The sequence below is a fragment of the Camelina sativa genome, chromosome 20 (assembly GCF_000633955.1).
Source record: "Camelina sativa cultivar DH55 chromosome 20, Cs, whole genome shotgun sequence".
NCBI classification, from domain to species: Eukaryota; Viridiplantae; Streptophyta; class Magnoliopsida; order Brassicales; family Brassicaceae; genus Camelina; species Camelina sativa.
The window spans coordinates 10,315,246-10,334,608 of NC_025704.1; the positions used below are offsets into that span (position 1 = coordinate 10,315,246).

General features: G+C 33.9%; 3 protein-coding genes, 1 long non-coding RNA gene and 1 pseudogene across 4 annotated transcripts; 4 read left to right on the forward strand and 1 right to left on the reverse strand.

Annotated features, from left to right (window-relative positions):
• On the forward strand, positions 215–4,556 carry LOC104770330 (outer envelope protein 80, chloroplastic-like). The gene is made up of 16 exons (XM_010494736.2): positions 215–1,004; positions 1,113–1,206; positions 1,502–1,584; positions 1,694–1,791; positions 1,916–1,985; positions 2,228–2,321; positions 2,487–2,568; positions 2,661–2,696; positions 2,821–2,974; positions 3,066–3,206; positions 3,354–3,424; positions 3,531–3,609; positions 3,688–3,803; positions 3,878–4,025; positions 4,112–4,181; positions 4,296–4,556. Exons 1-16 carry the CDS (start codon positions 300–302, stop codon positions 4,448–4,450), a joined length of 2,196 nt encoding a protein of 731 aa, XP_010493038.1. The 5' UTR covers positions 215–299; the 3' UTR covers positions 4,451–4,556.
• LOC104770331 lies at positions 4,752–6,809 on the reverse strand. The gene is made up of 2 exons (XM_010494737.2): positions 6,386–6,809; positions 4,752–5,287 (listed from the first exon to the last, which is right to left on the reverse strand). The coding sequence occupies exons 1-2, from the start codon at positions 6,744–6,746 to the stop codon at positions 4,965–4,967; spliced, it is 684 nt and encodes a 227-aa protein (XP_010493039.1). The 5' UTR covers positions 6,747–6,809; the 3' UTR covers positions 4,752–4,964.
• LOC104770332 lies at positions 7,683–9,401 on the forward strand. The gene is made up of 4 exons (XR_764531.2): positions 7,683–8,057; positions 8,245–8,301; positions 8,399–8,556; positions 8,637–9,401. It is a non-coding gene; the product is annotated as an uncharacterized LOC104770332 (long non-coding RNA).
• LOC104770333 (protein NRT1/ PTR FAMILY 7.1) lies at positions 12,397–14,611 on the forward strand. The gene is made up of 4 exons (XM_019241836.1): positions 12,397–12,402; positions 12,496–12,658; positions 12,750–13,557; positions 13,641–14,611. The coding sequence occupies exons 1-4, from the start codon at positions 12,397–12,399 to the stop codon at positions 14,446–14,448; spliced, it is 1,785 nt and encodes a 594-aa protein (XP_019097381.1). The 3' UTR covers positions 14,449–14,611.
• LOC104770335 lies at positions 14,741–16,507 on the forward strand (annotated as a pseudogene).

Below are 19,363 nucleotides of genomic sequence, written 5' to 3' on the forward strand. Positions count from 1 at the left end.
TGCTAATGAGTGTTAGAAATTTGAATTGGAGAAAATATTGTTAAGTTAGATTCCAAATTTGATATTATTTAAAATAAAAAATTAATGGTAAAATTAATGTTAATGACATGATTGTAAATAAGTTGCAACTTCAGGATTTATTTCATAAATGTTTTAAAAAATTATATATATATATATAGACCTTAAAAAAAATCAGAAAGATATCAAAATCTCACCTTTCTTCTACACCCAATTCAAAACCCTAGCTGTTAATTTCTGTTTGTTTTACTTCCTCAATTTCGCTCTCTCTCTCGAGTACAATGCAAAGCCATCACGAAGAAGATGGATCTTCTAGCAGAACGCATTCACCTTTCAAAGAGCAATCTTTACTCACCAATCTCCAATCCTGCTCTAAAACCTTACTCTCTCACCTCTCAAACACTCGTCACTCCCTGAACCGAGTCTTCGAATCGCTCAACAATCGCCACAACACTCCTCCACGTCTCACCCAAACTCGACTGGTTCGTCGTTCCAATTCACCTACTCAGATGCTCAGTTCAGTCACTCAGCTTATGGTTGGCAACTCTTCTCCAATGTCGTTGTCTCTGTCGCTGATCCAATCTACCCAATTGAATTGGACTGACTCAAAAGCTGAGAATACTGAGATAACCCGTGGGATGAACTCGCCTCTGCTCTGCTGTGCCTCTTTGTCACTAACTAGACCTAACGAGTCAGTGGAAGTGAAGGATATAACACAGCAGCAGAAGGGTCACTCGGTGAGTAGAAACGCGGAGGAACGAGTTCTGATTAGTGAAGTGTTAGTAAGAACGAAGGATGGTGAGGAACTTGAGAGGAAGGATTTGGAGATGGAGGCATTGGCTGCTTTGAAAGCTTGTAGAGCTAATTCAGCGTTAACCATTCGTGAGGTACAAGAGGATGTACATAGGATTATAGAGAGTGGTTACTTTTGCTCTTGTACTCCTGTTGCTGTTGATACACGCGACGGGATACGACTTATGTTTCAGGTAATATTCTTTGATTAGTGTTACTCATTTGAAAGACTTATACTTTGATACAAAAAGGTACTTTTTAATGTTTTGGGATGTAAATAATTCTTATTTTCTTGCCATAAGGTAGAACCAAACCAAGAATTTCGTGGGTTAGTCTGTGAAAACGCAAATGTTCTTCCTTCCAACTTCATACAAGAAGCTTTCGGAAATGGGTTTGGTACGTATCCTCCAATTTGGCTTGTTGTTTTTCTTCTGTATTGGACTAGAGTCTAGTCACTAGACTTATCGTACAGTAAAATGGATTTTTTAATGTGTTAGCCTTGAATGAAGAAGATAGATTAGGGGTAGGTAGTATTCCCAAAATGTTTTCATGCTCCAGAACAGAGCATTATTTGAAGTTTCACTTAGTTTACATGTAAAGGATGAGGCTAGGTAGGTGGGGTCCTTGTGTTCGATGTGTGTTTGATTGGATAGGGTAATTTGTTAGTAAATGTTGGTGTGAAGTTGTGTAGGGAAAATGATTAACATTAAGAGACTTGAGGAAGCTATTACATCCATCAATGGCTGGTACATGGAGCGTGGTCTTTTCGGAATTGTAAGTGTTCTGTGGACACTGTAAAGATTTTTCAAGAAAATTATTCTAGTCCTCGATTTAATCTATTACTTTGTGGTTAGAATCGTCATTCTTTTGTCTGCCATTGCAGGTTTCAGATATTGATACGCTTTCTGGAGGTGTAGTAAGACTTCAAGTTGCTGAAGCAGAGGTTAACAACATTTCCATCCGATTCCTTGATCGTAAGACGTAAGCTGGTGCCAATCCCTCCCTTTCGAATTTAGTTACAAATTGCAAAATGGCACTGCTAGCTTCCTTTTATTGCAATGATTGGATTACGATTTCATTTGATAATGGTGCTTTCTATATGTAGTGGGGAACCAACTAAAGGGAAGACTAGCCCTGAGACAATACTCCGGCAACTTACAACAAAGAAGGGACAGGTATTTTTTAATCTTTCTCAGCTTAGATGTAAAGATATGTCGTTGACTAAAGCATTGTAGTCTACTTGAGCTGTATTAGTATGTTAAAAACCACTTCTGATTGCATCATCTATATATGAAATCCTTAGGAGATCTTACTTTGTATTAAGGTTAATCACTCATGATGGTATCATAAATTTTGGCCTTGAAGATTTGTGTCTATGCATATACATGCTGTCTAATCTGGCTTTTGGTCGATGTAGGTCTACAGCATGCTTCAAGGGAAGAGGGATGTAGACACTGTACTAGCCATGGGAATCATGGAAGATGTTAGTATTATACCTCAACCTGCAGGAGGTGAGTAAATGTATTCATTTATTTTCATTTTGTGCTTAAGGTGCAGTAATATGAGTTGAGAAAGTAAATGGCTTGCTTACCCTTTGGCACAATAACAGGCTTTGACACTGTCTGATTCTGAAACTTTCTTCTTTTCCTTGTTGTTTTTATTCCTGTGATTGTTAGATAGTGGGAAGGTTGATTTAATCATGAACTGTGTCGAGCGTCCCAGTGGAGGCTTCTCTGCTGGTGGTGGGATATCTAGTGGGTAAGTTTTAGTTTGTTTTTTTGCTACTTACAGGGATTCACTGTTTTTCTTTGGTAGCTTGATGACAAAGTTTGTCCATTTCTAATTTGTAGGATTACGAGTGGCCCCCTATCAGGACTAATTGGAAGGTACAATCATATGACAGCTGCAGTTTATTTGAAAAAACGATTCATTTCTAATTCTGTTCTGTCACAGGCTATGTGTATTTTATAAATACATCACTGATGTAATTGAAGTAATTATTTTATGCAGCTTCGCTTATTCTCATCGCAATTTGTTTGGAAGAAACCAGAAGCTTAACGTTTCCCTAGAAAGGGGTCAAATTGACTCTATATTTCGTATAAATTACACTGATCCATGGATTGAAGGAGATGACAAGAGGACATCCAGATCTATTATGGTTCAGGTAAAACCTTTTTACTGGTTCTGGCTTTGTTGTTTATCTCGATGAGAATGCTAAGTTGACTAATAGAATAACGAGCTTCGTATTGTGTTAGAATTCAAGAACACCCGGGAATCTTGTTCATGGCAATCAACCAGACAATAGTAATCTCACAATTGGTCGGGTTACAGCAGGTATTGAATACAGTCGTCCATTCAGGCCAAAGTGGAGTGGTACTGCTGGACTTGTATTTCAGGTATCTACTGTTCCCAATACTAGAGCAATATAGCAATTAAATTATATGTTCTTCTTGTCTCTGATTAGATCCAAAATGGTAAACTCTAGACTTTTTGACTAAAATATATACCTTTCCCTTAATTTCGCTATAATTTTTATGTTTCAGCATGCTGGTGCTCGTGATGAACAAGGAAACCCTATCATTAAGGACTTCTTCAGTAGCCCTCTAACCGCAAGGTATAATATGTCCCAAAGAATGATTAGTCTTTGGTATGTTTTCACCAATGCTGTATTTGGCCATATGAATCTGATAGATGCGATTTTTTAACGTTTGTTCATGTAGTGGTAAGACCCATGATGATACCTTGCTAGCAAAAGTTGAAAGCATTTATACTGGCTCAGGTGACCGAGGATCAACAATGGTCAGTCTGATACCTCTGTTGGTACATCTTCCCCTTCTTTTTTTACAGTGCCTAATTCTATCTGTATTTCTATACCAGTTTGCATTTAACATGGAACAAGGGCTTCCTGTTTTGCCCGAATGGTTATGTTTCAATCGAGTGACTGGTCGTGCCAGGAAAGGCATACACATTGGACCAGCTCGTTTTCTTTTTAGGTATGCTAACCCCATTTGCAGCACAAAATTTTCTTGAGCTCATAGCTGATCTTACCTATTTGCATGTTATATAGTCTGTCTGGTGGACATGTGGTGGGAAACTTTTCACCTCATGAAGCATTCGTGATCGGTGGAACAAACAGCGTAAGAGGTTACGAAGAGGGAGCTGTAGGATCTGGTCGGTCATATGTAGTTGGTTCTGGGGAGATGTCATTCCCAGTGGTGCGGTTTTTCTCTGAACATTCCTAAGATCTCATTTTCCAATGGTGTGTATATATTATGAGTCTCATTCTTGCCCTGTTGTGCAGAGAGGACCGGTCGAAGGCGTTATTTTTACTGATTATGGTACTGATCTGGCATCAGGAAACACCGTCCCAGGTATAGACTAGGATTTCGTTTTTTTTCTTCTCTTTCTGAGTCCTTCCATATATGCTTGTAATAGCTTTAGAATCACATGGAACCTTCATCTTTGTTATTTTTTCTACCCTTTAGGTGATCCTGCGGGGGCAAGACTGAAGCCTGGAAGTGGTTATGGGTATGGTTTAGGGGTGCGTGTTGATTCCCCATTGGGGCCGTTACGCCTTGAATATGCCTTCAACGATCAACAGACAGGAAGGTTTCACTTTGGGGTTGGTCTGCGGAACTAAATTTTCTTGTTTTTTTCTTTCTAGAAATATTTTGTCGGCCTTTGCGGTACATTCATCTGGATGATGTTTGTTTATTATGATCATTTATATCATCTTATTTAATTCATTGTTTTGTGAGGGTTGTGCATCGAGATGTTGCGTATGAAAGCTTTTCATGTAGATGTTATTCATTTTATCAATTCGAGCTAAAGATTAGGATTTGTTCTTCAATCCTAGTATAAACTTTATCTGTATCCTTCGGATGTCACATGATCATGACAAAACACTTCTCGACGTAATTACAAAGCTTGAAGAAAATATCTGATGGAGAAAGTGGTACTAGTTAAGAATATGAAAACAATCATTCTAGTACATAGTGGACTCTGGACAGGGACTTCAAACTCCAGTAATTTACCGGATTTGCTTATCTAAGCATGTCCAAGAGGTCTATCAGAAACCAGCTACTATAACATACACCAACGTAGTTCGAAGAGGATACAACAATCATTTATGGTCTATTTTTTCATGGGCTATTTTACAAGGATGAAATGAAATTATGTATGATACCGGTCACCTGAGAATCATATTCAGGTCCTTCCATCTGGAAATGGCTAACGCCTTCAATGAGGTGTGTTTCAGTGCGTCCCACTGCAGATCCGAGCTTCTTCTTTAGCTGGCTAACGCTAGTGAAGCCGTCTTGTGTTCCCATAACGAAGAGTTTGGGTTTGGGGGATGAGAGAATGGCCTTGTGGTGCCGCCCAAACAGAATCGAGGCCATTAGGCCAAATGGGTATCCCAAACTCACATATCCCACCACTTGCTCTACTTGGTCCACCGCTGATCCTGCGATTGGTGCACCTGCAATAGAGTCATAACTTCATTTTGTTTCCTTTTACAATATACAGAAGTTGGCCATGAGATATCAAATATTCATTATAAAGTAATGTGATCAGTTCATCAATTACACACACTCGTATCAGAATCGGTCAATATGATCAGTATGGGTACGAGATGTATTACTGTAGTATTCATCTACAAGTTTCTTATTTGTTCTTGGTTCTATTCTCAGCAAGAAATAAAGGAAACCCCTATGACAAACACGTAAAAGATGTAAGTTAACCAATATATGTAGACATTGAAAGCAATCCTGGAACTGATACTTTCATAGTCTTTAAAAACTCCTGAAAGGATTCATATCAATTGCAGAATGATGTCACACAAACAAGAGAGTTATCTCGGTAGATAAGAAGAACAAACGAGCATCCTATTTGGTGTTTCCAACAAAGAGAGGGAAACTGTAACATCTCATAAAGTTTACCCCACTCTTCATTGAAATCTGTTCAAAGATAAAACAAGCTGATTTTCTTCTCCACAGTAGACCGAACCTTCTTATTGCAGGCACATCTTCTAAACTCATCATCTATACCCAAACATAGAACACACCAAATAGGAACAAGAAAAGATGCTAAATCTACAGAGACACAAAATTACATCAACTAAAACCACTTAGAGATACACAAGAGAGATAATGGAACTTAATCCCAATAATAGTGACATGACTAACACCAAACCGGAACAAAGTTATCTCAGCTGATAATATCAAGTAAATGAACAAACTCCTCATCACCTGCCACAATGGACTTGGCAACTTGAAAAAAAAAAGAACAAAAGCGTAACCTAGAACCAATGATTCTATCATCAAATCAGTGGTAATGCTGATGAGAACTGTATAAAGTATCAAAAGGGTCACACTTTTAGATAACTAACAGCTCAAATGCCCTCAATTTGTATACAATCGAAATCAATTGTTACAGATGAACTTGTAAAAAACCATTACCAGATCCAACACAAACCAGAGCATCATATTTTTTAACTACCAATCAAAATTCAAACTAAAACCCAGATCAGGAATTATCACCAAAGGGGAAACAAAACCAAAAAAAATGAAAGCTTTACCAGCAGAAGAACCCACGAGAAGGATCCTATGAGCACCAACATTCTCACAAAGCCACCGACAAACAGCGACCACATCCTTGACCTCAGCAAAGCCCGTAAGAGTAGCTCTTCCGGTGGATTTGCCAGCACCTCTTGTATCGAAAGTAACAGCCTTGAAACCTTTTGACGCCAATTCAGAAGCTATGCCTTTGAGCAGAGCTTGACAACCACCCAGAAGCGAGAAAGGGTGGACCAATACTATTACCAGATCCGCATCGTCGCTGGTTACTTGTTCGTTTCTGGGTTTGAAGATTCTTGTGTGAAGCTTCACCCCTTCTTCCGATTCGACGCTACACGATTCCACTACTATGTTTGACGACATTTTTCAGACGAGGGAGAGAGAGATAGATGAATCAAAGTATGAAACTTTTTGTTTTTACATCTTATAATGTTATATTTAATATATCTATACATTTAATGAATATGGTAAAAAAAAAATACGGTTAGATTTCATATTTTGGATATTCATCATTTTGGTTAGTCGTTCTAATAATTTTATATATTTTTAGTTAATTAGTTAGCATATTCCGGGGTATACCAATCGGCAAATATTTCTAAATTCTATATTTTGAAATATAATTCCTATATAATTGAAAATTTAATAATGTTTATCCTTTTATATACAATATTAATGACTAAAATTAGTTTATTTTGGTTACTTACTATTTTAATATTTTATGTTTTTTGATAATTTTGTCATTTGTATAATTGTATGTTGAAAAAGAAATATAATGGAAAAACTAGAGTACTTTTAGGAAAAGTGAGTAAATTAACCAAAGAAGTTTGGGACCAAAAACCTCTAGTCTCAGTCAAATCCTCCTTTTTCTGCCAATAATTTGGGGTCAATTTGTTCAAAGAGCTACTTAATACCAATCCTTAATCCTACTCCTTCGGTTTCACAAAGAGTGTCATTCTGGAGATTTTTCTTTGTTTCACAAAGAGTGTCACTCTACAATTCCAATGCATTATTTTATATTTCCAATGCATATTTAACATTAAATTTCCTAGTTTTACCCTTAATCTATAACTAAATAAACATATTAAATAAGGGCATATTTGTATATTTTAATGTTTTCTTAATTTGTGTGAAATATGTCTAAATGACACTCTTTGTGAAACGGAACGAGTACCATTTAGGAGTAATCTTGTGATCAATATATATATATTCCATTTAAAACGAAAATCATTTTGTTAAGTAATTAAAAAAAGAAAAAGAAATGAAGAAGTCTTTTGTTGTCCAACAAATTCGAAGCTTTTACTCCCATATTTTCTCAAGGTGAGTAATATTTTATAGGGCCATGAGGCCATCACAAAACAATCTGAACGACTTGATCAGGCTCTAAACTTCTCCATATATTATCTGATCTCTCTCTCTATATAAGAACCACAAAAGCTTCTTCTCTTAGTTACGCTTTGCATTGTTTGATTCACTTTGGCTCTCTCCTGATCTGAGTTAAACTAGCTACTCGATTAAATCCCTTTGATCAAACCGTGAGAAAGTTACAAAACACTAATCCTTGCAACCATAAATGACAAAAGGTGTTTCTAGTTTCTCTCCATCGACAGTGTTTCTCCGGCCAGTTCTCAACGTCGACACAACGTCTTCTCCTTCTCCAGAGATTGTTCGAAAAAGGTTATATTTTGATCCATGAAATAATACAATATGCAATGGTCTTAGGGTTTGCTTATTACCACATACATTCATATATACTTTTTGGTTTCTTGCATCATATACGAAAATTCTATATCAAGTTAGTAGTCAATATATATATGTAGACGTGTTCTTCAGTGAAACCTAATCAAATCTAAATTTCGTACAGATACCTAAAATGGCCTCTATGGATCCGAGAAATAATGGTGACGCTGCTCCGCTAAATGTATGTAAACAAACCTTCACTACTCTGAATTAACAAATATTATTAATTAATAGTTTTTGAAAATCTTATTTGACTGTAATATTATTATTATTGCAAGGAGCGAGAGAGGTCAACAAATTTGGGTGTTGCTGAAGAGGTGCATGATGATCAAAGTGTGGTGTCTCATACATCCAACGATTCCGACCTTCAGAAAAAGATGATGAAGAAAAGAGGAGAAGAAGAAGGGTGGCTGGACAAACGCAATCATTTTGCTTGGTATGTCATATAAATCATAGAAAAGTTTTGTATGAGTTACAAATAGTCTTACGTAATTATTTACCATTAATACTGAACAGAAAATCAAGGGTTAGCGACTTTGGCCTTCTTTGGGGTGGGAGTGAACCTGGTGTTGTTCCTAACACGTGTTATGGGACAAGGTAATGCAGAGGCTGCGAACAATGTAAGCAAGTGGACGGGAACAGTTTACATGTTTTCTCTCGTGGGAGCGTTTCTTAGCGACTCTTATTGGGGTCGTTACTTGACTTGCACCATCTTCCAAGTCATCTTCGTTATTGGTGTCGGCCTCCTCTCATTTGTTTCTTGGTTAACTCATTTAGGGGTGTCCGAAAGCTTCTTTAAGCTCAACATCGTTTCGGACCTTTAGGGAATGTGTGTCAATGAATTATGAGATGGCTATTGAAAAAGCATAGTCTTTGTTATTAGGACACGTTTGATAATTTGATATTATAGCAGAAGAAGTTGAAACAAGTCATGGAATCTGTATATATTAGTTGCAGAAAATCAATCAATCAAATCAGCAAAATGCAGAGCAGTTCATGTCTAATGTCTTGTTGGTTTGTTTTTACCGCAGGTCAAAGGGGTAACTCAAGGAACTCGGATACACATAGCAAATGGTTTTCAAATTCTGAGAGGACGAGAGAATCATAATCCCATAGTTTCTGACATTTCATGTAATAAAGTGTCCCAAAGCAAACATTAGTTGATGCAGAGTGAACGTTTGAGAATTGTCCATTTAGATTTCATGTCTGTGTTTTAACTTAGCTCTTGCGCTTGGAGGAAGATCCAAACTCAAGCAGTATAATTTCTCAACTTGGCTTAGACCTTTAACCGTAGTTTATTTGGCTCTAATTTGACTAATACCTACAAATCAATGTCCTTTACTCAATGTTTGCGTCTTATAAAAAAAGAAACAACTGTATTTACTCAAATTGAATTTCTAAAATAAATTATAAATTTTACAATTTAAAAGAATTTGTTAATAAATAATCAAACCGTTAAATTGTTGCGTCTGAAAATTCAAACTCATGTTTTATTTGACAAAATCAACTGGAATCTGTGTTTAAAAAAAAAAATCATGACTTATTTGGAAAGTCAATAAAAGTTAGATATTTAATCCACCAAGTGTAAATTTTGTACTTTTGTTTCACCAATTTGAATAAATTAATGATATTTTGACATTTTTCCCATTATTTTCTTATTTTTTTGACATTATCCTACTAGATTAATCCTACTATATTAATTGGGAAGTACAAATATAAAACTAACCTTAAAATGTGTAAATTTTTTTATACAATTGCCATTAGAAAAACTTAATTAAAATTAATTAATCAATTTAAATAAATATAATTAACTAAAAAATAAACACTCACAGATCAAATATTAAAAAAACTAAAAATATAGATATATATTTTATCTCTCTAATAAATTATGAACAAAATTAGTAAATATTTTTTTTTGAAAAAATATAAACCAATCAGAATTTTAAAAACTAAGATTTTATAACCAAGTATACAATATAATTATTTTTAATAACTAAATTCAAAGATTTTGTTAAGATTTCAATTATGATTCTACTGTCATCTTTATTTTATTTTATTTACAATTGTTTGGAATTTTAATATAATACTTATGATTAATAAAATGCAGAATTTTTTCTGCATATGTTGTGATTTGAATTTTTAAAAACAAAAATATATCACTCAATCTATGAAAAATGTGTGTTTTAATTTCTACATTGGCGGGTTGGTAAAACTAAATTTATATCGATGATAAATTAATAATTTTTATTTGCTCACAATTATAATATTAAAATTAATATTTTATATCTCACAAAATAATGATGCAAATACAACAAACAAACAATATAAAACTGTAATAATACGTCAAAAATAAAATAAAATAATTAGTATTCAAATAGACTAATAGAGTACAGAACAATTGAAAATAAGGTTGATCCGTGCTTTAAACACGGGATATCTTATAGTTCTTGTTTTAAAACTTGACGCAAATTTCCCACGCCAACAAAGTGACATCCACTGTTACCGACTTAACCTAATTAAATGTAAATGTTACTATTTTGACTTGGGCCTATTGTTTTGGGCCTAACACTTTTTTTTTTTTGATAAGGGGCCTAACACTCTTTTTTTTTTAAAGGGCCTAACACTATATAACAATTTCTAATCGAAAGTTCGGATCGAATCTCGCAAATCTCGTTCGCAAAAGGATTCAAGGATTCAAAAATTTTCAAGGTATGTACAGACCGGATGATCGAATCTCGCAAACCCTAATCGAATTCTGTGATGAGAATTAGGATCTATCTATCAGTTGTTGTTCGATCTACTCCTTTCTCGTTTTCTTTCTCTCAATTTTTGTTTTGTGATTTTTTTTTTCTTTTTTACAGATGAGCAATGATAGGTACTCAAATTGCCGGGTTACTTAACTTTGTATCGGACGGTCCTTGCACCATTCCGGCGCCGCCAAAAGCTGACCAACACAAATTCAAAAAATGGCTCGCACTCGCATGGCACAAAGCTTCTACATCTTATAAATCAATGTTATATTTAATATATCTACATTTAATGAATAATATGGTAAAAAAAAAAATGATCGAAGACCATAATATACTATATGAGAGAATAAAAGATTACTGTTAGATTTCACATTTTGGATATTCATCATTTTGGTACGTCGGTCTAATATTTTTAGTTAGTATATTCTGGTGTATAATAAAAACTACCAATCAATTAGCAAATATTTCTAAATTCTATATTCTGAAATTCCTATATAATTTAAAATTTAATAATGTTTACCCTTTTATATACGACATTAATGACTAAAATTAGTTTATTTTGATTACTTACAATTTTAAAATTTTAAAACTGTATGTTTTTTTGATAATTTTGTCATTTGTATAATTGTATGTTTAGAAGAAAAATAAATATAATGGAAAAACTAGAGTACTTTTAGGAAAAGTGAGTAAATTAACCAAAGAAGTTTGGGACCAAAAGACCTCTAGTCTCAGTCAAATCCTCCTTTTTCTGCCAATAATTTGGGTCAATTTGTTCAAAGAGCTACTTAATACCAAAACTTAATTCTACCATTTAGGAGTAATCTTGTGATCAATATATATATTCCATTTAAAACGAAAATCATTTTGTTAAATAATTAAAAATAAAAAGAAATGAAGAAGTCTTTTGTTGTCCAAGAAATTCGAAGCTTTTACTCCCATATTTTCTCAAGGTGAGTAATATTTGTAGCCTTGTAGGGCCAGTATCACAAAACAATCTCAACGACTTGATTAGGCTCTAAAACGTCTCATATTATCTTATATCTCTCTCTATATAAGAACCACAAAAGCTTCTTCTCTTAGTTACGCTTTTTGCATTGTTAGAATCACTTTGGCTCTCTCTGCTGATCTGAGTTAAACTACTCGATCGATTTCACTTTGATCAAAAACCGTGAGAAAGTTACAAAACACTAATCCTTGCAACCATAAATGACAAAAGGTGTTTCTAGTTTCTCTCCATCGACAGTGTTTCTCCGGCCAGTTCTCAACGTCGACACAACGTCTTCTCCTTCTCCGGAGATTGTTCGAAAAAGGTTATATTTTGATACACAACATTTCTTATACATGGATTTGTTTTAGGGTTTGTTTTTTGGTTTCTTGCATCATATATGAAAATTCTATATCAAGTTAAGTTAATACATATAGACGCGCATCTTCTTCAATGGAAACTTAATCAAATCTAAATTTTGTACAGATACCTAAAATGGCCTCTATGGATCCGAGAAATAATGGTGACGCTGCTCAGCTAAATGTATGTAAACAAACCTTCACTACTCTGAATTAACAAATATTATTAATTAATAGTTTTTGAAAATCTTATTTGACTGTAATATTATTATTATTGCAAGGAGCGAGAGAGTGCAACAAATTTGGGTGTTGCTGAAGTGGTAGAGGTGCATGATGATCAAAGTGTGGTGTCTCATACATCCAACGATTCCGACCTTCAGAAAAAGATGATGAAGAAAGAGGAGAAGAAGAAGGGTGGCTGGACAAACGCAATCATTTTGCTAGGTATGTCATGTAAATTATACAAAAGTTTACATTATTTTTTGTATGAGTTACAAATAGTCTTACGTAATTATTTACCATTAATACTGAACAGCAAATCAAGGGTTAGCGACTTTGGCCTTCTTTGGGGTAGGAGTAAACCTGGTGTTGTTCCTAACACGTGTTATGGGACAAGGTAATGCAGAGGCTGCGAACAACGTAAGCAAGTGGACCGGAACAGTTTACATGTTTTCTCTCGTGGGAGCATTTCTTAGCGACTCTTATTGGGGTCGTTACTTGACTTGCACGATCTTCCAAGTCATCTTCGTTATTGGTGTCGGCCTCCTCTCGTTTGTTTCTTGGTTTTTCTTGATCAAACCACGAGGTTGTGGCGATGGGAACCTTGTCTGTAACCCTACTTCTTCACTCGGAGTTGCTATCTTTTATCTATCTGTTTATCTTGTAGCTTTTGGATACGGCGGTCACCAGCCAACGCTGGCTACCTTTGGTGCAGACCAGCTTGATGATGATCAAAACTCCAAAGCTGCGTTTTTTAGCTACTTCTACTTTGCCCTCAACGTCGGAGCTCTCTTTTCAAACACAATCCTTGTGTATTTTGAGGATAAAGGGTTGTGGACTGAAGGCTTCTTGGTGTCACTAGGCTCTGCCATTGTCGCGTTGGTAGCCTTTCTGGCCCCAACAAAACAATATCGTTATGTCAAGCCATGTGGGAACCCGTTGCCTCGTGTGGCGCAAGTCTTCGTGGCCACTGCTCGAAAGTGGAGTGTTGTTCGTCCGGGAAACCCCCAGGAGTTGTATGAACTCGAAGGTCCTGAATCTGCCATTAAAGGAAGTCGAAAGATATTTCACAGTTCCAAGTTTGTCTTCTTGGACAGAGCAGCAGTGATTACAGAGAGTGATAGGTAAACCATATATCCAAACAAAATATTTCATCAATGATTCACATGATTCTGATATTTTAATTTATGAATATTGCTGTATCCAGGAATGAGACAAGGAGCAACGCATGGAGGTTGTGCAGTGTGACTCAAGTAGAGGAAGCAAAATGTGTGATGAAGTTGCTTCCAATATGGCTATGCACTATAATCTACTCAGTGATCTTTACACAAATGGCGTCTTTGTTTGTGGAGCAAGGTGATGTGATGGATGCATTTATAGGGAAATTTCACATCCCTGCGGCGAGTATGTCCGTCTTCGACATACTCAGCGTCTTTCTATCGACGGGGCTCTACCGCCACGTTATATTCCCATACGTGAGACCCACGGAGCTTATGAGGATGGGGATAGGGCTGATCATAGGGATAATGGCAATGGTGGCTGCAGGATTGACAGAGATCCAACGGCTAAAACAAATAGTCCCGGGGCAAAAAGAGAGTGAGCTCTCCATTTTATGGCAAATCCCACAGTACGTGCTTGTGGGAGCGAGTGAGGTGTTCATGTACGTTGGACAGTTGGAGTTTTTTAGTGGACAAGCACCAGACGGGTTAAAGAACTTAGGAAGCTCGTTGTGTATGGCTTCGATGGCATTAGGTAACTACGTGAGCAGTTTGATGGTTAATATTGTTATGGCTATAACCAAGAGAGGTGAGCATAGCCCCGGGTGGATACCGGAAAATCTAAACGAAGGTCATATGGATCGGTTCTATTTTCTGATTGCCACATTAGCTGCTATCGATTTTGTGGTTTATTTGATCTTTGCAAAGTGGTACCAACCCATAAGCCATGATGAAGATAGCATCAAGGGAGGTTCTGGTGGTAACCTGAAGACTGTTTCCGAGTTGGAACAAGTTTGATTTTTTTTAGATTTTATTTTTTAGCCATATCTTATCTGTTGAGATGTTTCTTTATTGGTAGATGACATCTTTGTTAGTTTTTAGAAATTCAAGTGCTTGTTAGGGTCTAAGGAATACTAAAAGCAGAGCATAATAATTTTGGTAGTAGTTGTTGAAAAAAATATTCCAGTTCCTTTGCGTTATTAATAAAATATGCTTTCATCTTTTAAATAAAATGTTTTGTTATCAATATAATAAAACTTGAATGTTTCTCTCCAGAGCATGACACATCAGCTTCAATATTGAAGTTGGTGTTGACACCTCAATTAAAATTTTTAACCAACTAGTACAGCTAAATTTGTTTGTGTGCTTCTTATCAAATTGGGTTTTGTTTCCAAGATAATTCTTCTGTATTGATTCCTCGTTGTTGTAGATTAGAACTAAGGAAATTATGTTTTTTTCTTGGATCTGATTATACTAGTAGATTTCTTCCACATAGTTTTGTATATTTACTCTTTCTCTCTTTCTCACCTTAGAAATCATCGCCGTTGGAATAATAAAAGAGATGGTTGCATAACCCAATTCCTCGTTTTTAATGGCGGTATTACGTTTTTTTATGGAATTAGTTTTGTTTGTGTTGATTATTGTGGAACATATGTTTTAAAATTGTTCGATTTACACAGTCTTGTTGATGAATTTGGCATTGGAGAACGAAGTAGTTACTTTCTTTTGATGTTCATGCTTCATTATAGAGATGATTAGATTGTTATAGATTAGCCTTTTACAAAGAATATTGAGGGGTGTACTCGTCTGATGACAAACTTGTGACAAACTCGTTTTTTTTTGTAATTAACTGATGAGTTTCTGATCAATCTTTGTTGCAGTACTCTGCGGGGAAAGAGTATATGTATACCGAATGGGCTAATGAGAAGCATAGTTTATATCTTAAATCTATGGAAACTTCATTCGTAGATCAGTTATATAGTTCCTTTGGTGCTCTCGGGAAGAAGGACAATGTATCCGAATCCACGAGGTTCGGTAGCAACGGTAGGAAACCGTCTCAAGAACATGTATAAGACATTGTTTTAAAAAAAAATTATAGCTGAAGTTGTAATATCACTTTTCATTGAAATTTTTATTTTGTCTATATGATTTGGCAATTAGTTCAAGGTTCTTCATGATGGTTTCGGGCAGAAGGTTAATGTAAACAACCTGAACATCGGAGTAACAGAAGACACGGTGGTGGTTCTCATGAGTTTCTTAGGAGTCCATGGATCAAGCATTATAAACCTTTAGTAAAGGCACAAATTCAGGTAAAGGGTGAAGGTAGTTCCGAGCTCGAAAGTCAAGTGGTCAGCTCAAATGGTAAGACAGTAATGGTCATATGCAGCTCTGGTTCAGCCTCACGTCTCAAGCAGATATGCTCTCATTTGCGTGACCACGACCAAATCAGCGTTGGAGAAGGTATTAATTTATTATGATGAGTCTTATTCCTCTGTTTATATATGTTGTTTCTATTCTAAAAAAAAATCATTCTAACAAATATTTACAATGTAAATGACTTATTAAAACTCTAGACAACCATTTTGGTCCAAGGAGATTTTTTTAATAAACTATCTACAATATTTTTTTTTTCAAAACTACCCTAATGTTTTTTTCCTTCTAAATGTTTTTTTATTGAAATGGTAATCTAAATCATGAAAATACAATTTATAATATATTTTTTTAATTAAATATGTAATTTTATTTTGAAGTGAAGACGGACAGAACTTGTCTTTTTACAACAATAGAAAGTGAGTTTCAAAAATTTTCACAAAAAAANTTTTTTTTTTTTTTTTGTAAAATAGCAAGGGAGATGGATGAGTACGATAGTAGAGGCTCTGATTTATACAAGGGAGCGGCTCTGAAGTTTAAAGAGTGATGCTTCTAATTCTTTGGCAGGAGCGTAAATGTTAGTAAGTGCTATCATAAGTGGACTTTGCTTCATTATCTCTAAATGTTGTTGTTTTCTTGAAGTTTATGTGTTGTCTTTTGTGGTTACTCTTAAACTCACCATTTAATCAACTGATCTAATTGACTCGATGAAACTATCTTTTAAAACCAAAACTAAAAAAAAAATCATTCTAACAATATTTACAATATAAATGAGTTATTAAAACTCTAGGCAACCATTTTGGTCCAAGGAGATTTTTGTAATAAACTATCTACAATATTTGTTTTTCAAAACTACCCTAATGTTTGTTTCCTTCTAAACGTTTTTTTATTGAAATGGTAATCTAAATCATGAAAATACAATTTATGATATATTTTTTAATTTAAATATGTAATTTTATTTTGAAGTGAAGACGGACAGAACTTGTCTTTTTACAACAATAGAAAGTGAGTTTTAAAAAAATTCATAATAAAGAATAGGGTAGTTTTCAAAATATATATCATATATAAGGTAATCAATGCATAAGTATGATATATAGGTTTTTTTTTTTGTAGAAAAATCAGAAATATAGACTAAGCGGAATGTAATTAAGTTGGTGAGGTATAAAATAAAATATAAATAACTTTATAATTGGCATGTATTAGTTCTATTTTCATAGTAGAGAGATCATAGTAACCAAAATTTTATGTAGTCGATGTTTGCATAATGAAAATTTTTATTTAATAACAAATATTGAACGATTGTGAAAGTGATAAACTACTTATATGAGTAGTCATAGTATGTAATGTTTTAAAAGATATTTAGCTTTGGTTGGTTGTGCCGATAAAAGCGACCATATAATCAACCATAAAGTTTCATTTAATACAGAGATCAATTACAAGTTTATAAATTGGATTTGTATGAAATAATAAAAATAAAAAATATCTGCGGCGTAGCGCGGGTTTAACTTAGTTGAATTAAATCTTGCATTTAACTTAGGATACTGATTAGAAATCATTATGTTACAATTTAAAACAAAAATTAGAAATCATTATTTTAAAATTTAATTATTGGTTGGTGGCTTGAAATAAATAAATGACAGCAAAGTTTATGATTTTGGACACCATAACTATTTTTCGTATCAATTTTGTCAAGTGATTTACAAGTTGCCAAAAGTATGACTTAATATTTCTACTCATATATTGTGGGATCTACTCATTTATGATAGTACAATTTCGATGACTTAATATTTCTACTCTTATATTGTGGGATAGTGACATCGAAATTGTATTATCCGAAAATGAGTTTCAGCCACTTCAAAATCTCACAATATGAGGAAGTCACCCCAAATATTATTATGGAGAACCGGAACATGCGATTGTGGTTCATCAGTTCATCTCACATGGGAATCAGGGTGACTTCCTTCTATTATGAAATCTTAAAGTGGCTAGAACTTTGAGAGAATGTAATTTTTTTTTTTTTTTTGTCAACCATTGGGCCACAACTGGCCGGCCCATTAGCCAAATTCCTACATTCGCAGGAGCCGGGACTCGATCCCGGCCCATTTGAGAGAATGTAATTTTTATGTTGCACATATACGCAACTTTCCATAACCGTTGTCCAGATATCATAAAAGTTTTATGATAAAACAGCTTTGAGGACGCTATGTTAAGGACGACACCCATTCACGAACTCCGAAATTTTCACATTACATTTGTGTATATTTATTGATTAATATTAAAATAAAATAATATGAATAATTAATCTAGCCTTCCACATCTTAATGGTGAGATAGACTTTGGTGTCTCCGAAAATATATGGATTTGATTAGCCCGTGAGTGGTAAGATGTTAGATAATTGTAAAGAACTAGATTTTAACATGCGGTACACCGCGTGCATATAATTTTTTTATATATTTTATGTTTATATTAATTTTATTATAATTTATATTTTATGTTATATTTCTTGATTAAATATTGGATGTTTTGTAAATAGAGGAATAACTCTATTTTTTTATATTAACTTTTTAACTTGCAATACACGTCATGACCATTTGTTTGTTATATTTAGTTTGTTATGTTTAGTGTTTGAGATTATATTTTGATTTTTAATTACTAAAAAAAAAATAAGGGATCTAAATACATAAGAAGTAATTTATACGCTGTGATTAAGTCATATTTTCCTAATGATTTAATTATTTTACACAATCTTAGTTAAATCAATTTAATTTTATATGTCAAATATTCTAATATAAGTAGTGGACAAATAATAAAATAAGGATTTAACATGCGTTAGCACAAATTTAATGATATTTTATTAATTCCAACATGTTCTCTTTTTAACTCATCTACTATATAACCATATTATATAGTATTCTAAACTTTTTTAATTTTACATATTCGTAATATTTTAAAATTTATTAAGTTTTTATATATTAATTATAATATTTAAATAAATGTGAATCGAAGTTCTTCTTACATTAAAAATCAGAGCTCACAGGTTTTTAGGAAACAAAATGGAAATCAAATTGTTGTTTTCTTTTAAATTGTTCAACATATATAATATATCATAGTTTAACAAAATGGGAATCAACAAAATGGAAGTTGTTAAATTCACCAACTGATATGCTTGAATACTAGAATCTGGAAATATATCAGAGAACCCGCCTCGAGCAATCACAGCCGGTGAGAAAACAACAATTTGATTCTTATTTTGTTAAACTTTAAATGTTAAACTATGATATATTTAATTAACCACAAAATTTTATAATTAAAACACAATATAATTAGTATGGTTAAATATATCATAGTTTCTGTTTTCATATTGAATTCTGTAAGCTTTTTTAGTTGAAATGAATGTAAAATATTTAGGAAACAAAATCTGAAGTAATGCTATTTTTAGAAATTTGTTAGGGATTAAAATTGTAAATAAGTTTTTAAATAAATACAAATAAAAGGGAAGAACCCAACATGTATTTAAAAAATGTATATATTTTTAAATAAATACAAATAAAAGGGTAGAATC

Bases quoted from the DNA above. Each gene is read 5' to 3' on its own strand.
- LOC104770333 (XM_019241836.1), top strand. The intron at 12,659-12,749 runs GTATGTCATGTA...AATACTGAACAG, and splicing joins AAACGCAATCATTTTGCTAG to CAAATCAAGGGTTAGCGACT. The intron at 13,558-13,640 runs GTAAACCATATA...TGCTGTATCCAG, and splicing joins GTGATTACAGAGAGTGATAG to GAATGAGACAAGGAGCAACG.
- LOC104770330 (XM_010494736.2), top strand. From the start codon at position 300: ATGCAAAGCCATCACGAAGAAGATGGATCTTCTAGCAGAACGCATTCA. The intron at 1,792-1,915 runs GTAAGCTGGTGC...TTCTATATGTAG, and splicing joins CGATTCCTTGATCGTAAGAC to TGGGGAACCAACTAAAGGGA. The intron at 4,026-4,111 runs GTGCGGTTTTTC...CCTGTTGTGCAG, and splicing joins GGGAGATGTCATTCCCAGTG to AGAGGACCGGTCGAAGGCGT.
- LOC104770331 (XM_010494737.2), bottom strand. From the start codon at position 6,746: ATGTCGTCAAACATAGTAGTGGAATCGTGTAGCGTCGAATCGGAAGAA. The intron at 5,288-6,385 runs GTAAAGCTTTCA...ACTCTATTGCAG, and splicing joins TCTCGTGGGTTCTTCTGCTG to GTGCACCAATCGCAGGATCA.